This window comes from Macrobrachium rosenbergii, chromosome 30 (genome assembly GCF_040412425.1).
Source record: "Macrobrachium rosenbergii isolate ZJJX-2024 chromosome 30, ASM4041242v1, whole genome shotgun sequence".
NCBI lineage: Eukaryota > Metazoa > Arthropoda > Malacostraca > Decapoda > Palaemonidae > Macrobrachium > Macrobrachium rosenbergii.
Window position 1 is genome coordinate 9,858,086 of NC_089770.1, and position 8,016 is coordinate 9,866,101.

Below are 8,016 nucleotides of genomic sequence, written 5' to 3' on the forward strand. Positions count from 1 at the left end.
TCGCTGATTACGTATTCTTTTCCAGGTTGCATGCCTTTCATTGCCTACCACGTGTTGAAAAGCGAGTCATAATGGATATCTTCCAGCGATGAATACGGGATTCCTAAAGAATGAAATGAGTGGGCCGAAAGTGAAAGGAAAGGAAGTGTCAGCTCCGAAATTAGAAACAGTGAAAGAGGAAAATGGGGTGAGGGTGGAGATATATATTTTAATCTTTTTCTTTTTAGTATCTGGAAGTGATGACATATGAATCGTATAACTTTCAGTGTTTTTAATACACCGATAAGAATATTGTCTTCATAGCGAACGAAACGAAACTGCTACTGCTACTACTAATACTGCTACCACCACTACTATCCGCACTACTACTGCTACTAAGCGTCTGTCAAGGATTACTGCTCATGATGTCATGCTGAGTACCAGTTCATTTCAGTCCACTGAAATAGATGTGAAGGACTCAGCGATCAAGAGACTACTGATGATGATGTTGAAAGAAAAATAAATTATAACTTTGTTTTTCCACGCGTGTCTGCGACTCTTGGTATTTTTCTTACGAGGCTGGGAGTCGCCATTTGTGAAAGAACTCATTGCAGAGTTAAATGTATGGTTGAGATGTGGGCGAGGCACGCGCGGTTAAAGACCGGAGAGAAGGAATAAAATGAACAGAAGAAAGAACAATCGACGAAGAGAAAGGAACAACGAGGATGGTCATTTAATGGCAATAGTGACAGGCATATTTCGTATAGTGATAATAATCATATTGTGATTTTTTGGGTTCGTGCGGATCTATAAATATTTCGTAGTATAACATTATTTTTGCTGTTCAGCCAAGAGAATGCAACAAATTTTGTATATTTTATATGCAGCTATATAAAATTAAACACAGACGCGCACACACATCCTTAGTTGGAGTATGGATTTAGAGGATGTTAACTGGTCCAGTCAACTAACCATCAGGTTTTCATTTCATTTTTGGCGTCTAGGGGCTATGGAGAAAACTACTGAAATGGGTCACAGTAAGTTTTCTCCATAGCCCCCAGACGCGCACACAGACGGCTCTTCAGCAGCACGTTGTAAACTCTTTCCCTTTAACACACAACTGTGCTGGCCACGCAGGTGTCATTGTGGTCCTTTGCCTCTCAAAACGGACAAATATTCTGTTACCCCATTTTAAAGCACTGGTATTTGGGATGCGGTTGTTAGCCGCTTGTCACACCCAGAAAAAAATATAATTTAATATTTTTCTACTTTCTTGCAGTGGTAGTGATATCGATATTACTTATAATAATTGAAAGGGGAAAGTTACTTTTATATTTTGCTATGTCTTTCAAGCCTTTTAGAAATGACCTATGGATATTTTAGATGATAATGAAATCAGATACACTGAGCATCCTTATATTACTTCATGAAACAGTCTACGATCTTCTTTACTTTCTCACAGAGGTAGCGATATCAATATTACTTATAAAAATTGAAAGGGTAAAATTACAGCAACATTTTGCTGTCTTTGAAGCCTTTTAGAAATGACCTGTACATATTATAAATAATAATAATAATAATAATAATAATAATAATAACAATAATAACAATAATAATATCAAATACATTGAGTATCCCCCGGTATGGGAGATGAATGTACCTTGATCGGAGTTCAGTACAGTACAAATTGTCCCTAGGATGGGACTTGTTGTCTCGATCCCCTATTATTATTTATAGCTACGTGAATATCCAGTGAAGGACTAAAACCCGTGAAAGTGGACTTGTAATATACAGTAAATGACAAGATTAAAAATGATAAAGTTGCCAGTGTTAAATTTTTTAATTAATATTTTTTTTCAATACAGTACAAGAACACAGTTGCGGAACCTAACTCTTCAATAGTAATAATAATAATAATAATAAATTAATATTAATAATAATAATAATAATAATAATAATTATTATTATTATTATTATTATTATTATTATTATTATTATTATTATTATTAGTGTGCCCATTCTATTGAAAATCATATGGGCACACCAATAATAATGATGATGATTATTATTATTATCATTATTATTGGAGAGATAGATATCCACAACTGTGTACTTTTACCGTACTGGAAAAATAAGAATTTATAATTTCAATGCTGGGATGCCTTATCGTTTTTAATCTAGACGTTTACTGTACTGTATATTACAAGTCCACTGTCGCTGGTTTTATCCCTTCACTGGATAATCACCTAACTATAAATCATTCTTGCTTTCTATGATTATCTGCAAAACACAGGAAGCCATTAGCAATATGACCTTTCCGTATGACAATAGGAACGAGGCATACAACAGCATACTAATGTCCCACATGATATAAAAGTGAAAGCTATAAAAAGAAAGAGGAGTTATTGACTTGGGGCTTCACAAGTCACTGGGCTTATCATTAGTTTGTCAAGTTACTCATTTTTCAAATCATCCTACACTACAACGTGAAAGGAACATCCCATTATTTTTTTACTTGTAACATTATGGAATTCCCTTCAAGACCTTTCCGTTCTAATAACAATTTTGCTTCAGACCACTTTTAAGAAAAGTAACAAAAGTAAATCCAAAGGAAATACAAAAAATACTAGAAGAGAAAACTGATAAACAAGAAGAAGCGAAGAAGTAATTAGCTAATCTGCAGGGAATGAAAATATTATAAAAGAAGAAAATAAATAGCCACAGTCACCGAGAAAGTAACAAAAGCCAAGCACTGAATCTGAAGGGCATGGAAAATAAAAGAAAAAAAAAAAATAGCTAGTACCCAAAAGCGTATGCACCTCTTATCAACGTCCAGCAAAATCCCCCTTCCAACGCCTACACCCAACCCCTACCCCAAAATCACCTTTAAGAAAAGTAACAAAACAAAAAAAAAAAAGTAAATCCAAAAGGAATGAAAAAATGAGACAATAGAAAGATTAGCCACTGACCCCAATACCTCCCTTGCGCGAAAGGGCCTGTGTTTGAATATGATTCAGAAACAGCCCTGCCGGTTCGAAAGTGCAAGTCAGGTTGAGGAGGAGGAGGAGAAGGAAGAGAAGGAGGAGGGGGGGGGAGTAGGTTGGTAGTAGTAGTAGTAGGGGGAGGCCCTTCCCGTCTTTCTTCTGCTGCTGTACCTATATAAAATGGGCGCCGTCACCCTCGACAGGTAGGAGATTCCAGCTCGACATCTCCAGGGGAACTTCACCATGGTAAGGCTGGAAAGAGTTCACGTTCTATTTTTCCGTTTCTTCTCACCATCATCTCGGTTTGTCGGCAGAACCGAGTCTTGTTTAGAAAGGTGACATGGCGTTGTCGTTTTCGTTTTCCCGTTGCAAATCGTCTTGTGTCTCAAGGTGTAACAACTAAAACTCGTTTCTCTTATACTGACTTCTAGAATTTGCAGCGAAGTTCTCTTACGACGAATTTAACAGAATGATCCTAAAATGATATACGATTTGCCATGAAGACTTGTCAAAATTTATATAATAGAATTTGCCCTGAAGTTCTTTTGCAGTGAATTTGAGAGGATTTCCAATGCAGTCTCTATAATGAATTGCAGTGAAATCCCTTGATGATTAATTGCCAGTAAACCCCTCCTATAGTGAAATCAAATGAATTTGAAATGAAATCTCGTGTGGTTAATTCAGATTAATTTGAAATAAACTCCTATAATTAACTTAAGCGAATTTGCGTTGACTTTGCATGCTGTTTCAGGTGAATTAGCTGTGGAAAGCTTCCATACTGATTTTACGTGAATTTAGTGAGGCCCTTTAATAAATCTAGTTGAACCGAACAAGGAAATATTTTTGCTCTTCTGTCAGTGATCATTTCTCAAAATCATGCTATTACAGAGCTCATCACTGTGAAAGATTGGCCTGAGGTTTGATTGCAACTGAAAAAACAGTTCAAAGTATTGCAGCATTCTCGATGCAGTCCGAACACAAGAAATAAAGGCAATTTTAGCGTTGCTTTAAATTCCTTTTCGAATGACATAATTCTTTAAACATCCACAATAACGTAAGACGTTGCACAATTCCAGCGTATCGTAAGCGGCAACAATAATAAAAAAAAAGAAAGACATTTTTTGAAGTCTGGAAAACCCTGACTCGAAATTTATTCTCTCGAAAATCCTTCAGTCCAGTCAGACTTTTAAATAACTCTCTCGTAAGAACTTTCTTCTAGTCAGATTCTACAGTGACATGGGACTTCCCATAATGAAAGCTCTGCGATTATTTCCAACACTTTTGCTTATTTAGGCATTTATCAGTTAGATTGTTTCCTTATTCCGTCTTTCAGTTCGCAAGGAGAGTCAGTTGTTCGTAAGTAGAGGACGAAGAAAGATAAAATAAAGGAATAAAAAATTTATCTAGATTGTTAAAAATATGCCAACAAAATCTTTTTGATACAGCCTAGTCGTGCATTCCTAGCGAACTCTGCTGACATCCAGAGAACATGATTGCGTAGCAATGTCTTTTCCTTCTACGTTTCCCCTTTCCAAATGTCTAAATAGCAAACAGGCAATCTAGCAGCAGATTTCGTCCCACGCGTTCCAGAAATGTGTCAAACAGCCAGTTCTGGAAAGCCACTAAACAATGCTATGAATTTCTTGCGAAAATAGTTTTCCAAGAGAAGAAAATATCTCGCATCATTTATTAGAATCAATATTGCAAAGATATCTCCGAATGTGATTAGCTGCCTCCTTTATCTTCGTAGTGACTAGTCGGTATGGGACGGAGAATGTATAATAAATCAATAGAATAATAAATGAATAATGAACAAATAAATAATGATAAATCAAGAATCATTGTGAAATCTTGCCATGAAGTCGTACTATAAGTTTCTGTAGTGACTAGTCTTTCTCTTCTTTAGCTACTGATTATGTATACTATATACCTCTCTGAATTAAACACTTTGTTTTCCTTCCAGATAAAACTACGAGGGTATTTGGCTACCCTTGTGGCCATAATTTCCTTGGCCTCCTATGGCCTGGGCGATGGAGGTGGCCATGGAGGCGGATTCGGAGGGGGAGGAGGATTTGGCGGGGGCGGTGGATCAATAGGAGGGGGTTACTCAGCACCCCCTATCAGCACGGGTTACTCCGCACCGTCTGTGGATACCGGGTACTCTGCGCCTTCTGGAGGAGGTGGTGGCGGCTTCGGAGGAGGAGGCGGAGGTTTTGGAGGAGGCGGAGGGTTTGGAGGAGGCGGCGGATGGGTGGAGGTGGAGGGTGGAGGTGGAGGAGGAGGAGGAGGCTTCGGAGGAGGCGGTTCAATAAGCACCGGGTATTCGGCTCCTTCCGTGGATATTGGAGGTGGTGGTGGCGGATACAGCGGAGGAGGTGGAGGTGGCGGATTTGGTGGCGGAGGAGGAGGAGGATTTGGCGGTGGTGGTGGTGGAGGTATTGGTGGTGGATATTCTCCACCAGTTGTTGATACAGGATATTCCGCTCCGGTTGTCGATACAGGATATTCTCCACCTATAGTTGATACAGGATACTCGGCGCCGGCAATAGGGGGAGGAGGAGGTGGCTTTGGAGGAGGTGGTGGAGGATACAGTGGTGGAGGAGGATTTGGAGGAGGTGGCGGAGGAATCGGAGGAGGTGGCGGAGGAATCGGAGGAGGTGGCGGATACAGTGGAGGAGGAGGTGGAGGAATTGGAGGAGGTGGAATAATTGGAGGAGGTGGCGGATACAGTGGAGGAGGAGGAGGTGGTGGAATTGGAGGAGGTGGCGGATTTGGAGGAGGAGGCGGTGGATATAGTGGAGGAGGTGGAGGTGGCGGAGGAGGATACAGTGGAGGAGGTGGTGGCATTGGAGGAGGAATTATCGGAGGTGGTGGCGGTGGACATGGAGGTGGAGGCGGAGGAGGTATGTACGGAGGAGGAGGAGGAGGAGGAGGCAGTATGTATGGAAAATAGGCATCTAGAGTTATTACCTAATAAGATAACCTCTCCAAATTTGGTCATCAAGTGCAGTGTGGTTCTTAATAATGTTTTTACAACCTTCTTAATCCATCATCTTTTTCGCGTAAATTCTGTTCTTGTAACGCCATGTCTTTTTTTTTTTTTGACCATTCGATCAGTCAATTGTAAATTTCGGTGAAAAAAACTCATGCTTCAAATCTTGTGCTTTTAATGATCAGTTAAATTTACCGATGACGTCTGCTCTGCTCACACTTATTCTGATGACAGACATCTTTGTCATATTTTGCACCGATTTTGTTGACCGGGTTTGAAGAAAAGATTATATTTTTGATACTGAAACTTCTAACTGAGAAAGATTGTAAACTATATTTTTGATAGTGTAACTTTTCACCAACCAAAGGTAATAAAAACATGTTTGTCTTTTTCTGGTGTATTTATTTGTCTCCTGTCTTTGAGAAAAGTGTTTGCAAAATTCTTTCATAATAAGGCGGTTGTTATTATTATTATTATTATTATTATTATTATTATTATTATTATTATTATTATTATTGTGAACACCCTCAAAATCGTTTAAATGAAAGTCGAAATTTCTTGGAAAATTTTGTTGACTAACTTTCACCAATGAAAGTGAACGTCGGGAGGTGAAAGCTCTCAGAAGTGAAAGGTATTTTCCTTCCCAGCTTGGAAATACAGACAGACAATCTTATTTGGCCTAATATCCCTTATCAATGCAGAGGCCAATAAAACAAGCACCATTATATTCTTATCTAGCCCAGGCCTGTAGGAACATTCCTGTTCTGCCTCGTAAAGGAGGGAAATCTATAGGAATCAATGCGGGAAAAGGAACAGAGTTCCAAGATTACTGCAATAGCTTCTTCACTGAACGTGGTCAAGATTTGAAGGGGTGGCCACCAATAAACGACTGTCGGTTAAAGGGTCACAGCGAGGCCTGGAAGGCTAACAGATTAAGAGAGAGTGGGAGATGCATATATATATATATATATATATATATATATATATATATATATATATATATATATATATATATATATATATATATGTATATATATATATATATATATATATATATATATATATATGTATATATATATATATATATATATATATATATATATATATATATATATATATAAGAAATCTGTTGAGATGTAATTTTATTTTCACTTTGTCCTAATTAAGACCAAGTTATCAATTTTCTTTCTCATATGATTCCTCTTAATAAAGCCTTTACACACACACACAAACATATATATATATATATATATATATATATATATATATATATATATATATATATATATATATATATATATATATATATATATGTGTGTGTGTGTGTGTGTGTGTATGTATGTATATATATATATATGTATATATATATATATATATATATATATGTGTGTGTGTGTGTGTGTGTGTGTGTGTGTGTATATATGTATATACACATATTATAAACAATGACTCGAGTGTTTTCCTTCAGTCTCAATATCATATGTCGTTACTGTTGACAACGATAACTTTCCCTTTGGAAAGCAGTGGAAAGTTCCTCTCTCATTTCGATGAAAGAAATTGTGAATTTAATTAACTTTCCAAGGCCTGGCATCCCAAAGCTCACAAGATTTTACTGTACTCGAATACTGTCTATTATCCATTATCAGTGAATATTTTCTCTGAGTGGCATGAGACAGTTTTCCATTTGTGGAACGGCAAATGCACTTCGATATTCCTACGGGCTGTTGAATTTGTATCTATCATAGATTAAAATGGGCCTATCCAAAATTGTAACCTTACTTTAGGACATAAAGTAACTGCATGATTAAATGTCAGAATATATATATATATATATATATATATATATATATATATATATATATATATATATATATATATATATATATATATTTATATATATAAATATATTTTTTATAATATGCCATATATATATGTATATATATATGTGCGTGTGTATGTATAAATATATATATATATATATATATATATATATATATATATATATCTATATATATATATATATATATATGGTATATATATATACATATATATGTATATGCA

At 36.5% G+C, this 8,016-nt stretch overlaps 1 protein-coding gene across 1 annotated transcript; it reads left to right on the forward strand.

Annotated features, from left to right (window-relative positions):
* Positions 1–2,230: 2,230 nt before the first annotated feature.
* LOC136854766 (uncharacterized) lies at positions 2,231–6,346 on the forward strand. The gene is made up of 2 exons (XM_067131344.1): positions 2,231–3,209; positions 4,927–6,346. The coding sequence occupies exons 1-2, from the start codon at positions 3,207–3,209 to the stop codon at positions 5,914–5,916; spliced, it is 993 nt and encodes a 330-aa protein (XP_066987445.1). The 5' UTR covers positions 2,231–3,206; the 3' UTR covers positions 5,917–6,346.
* The last annotated feature ends 1,670 nt before the right edge of the window (positions 6,347–8,016 follow it).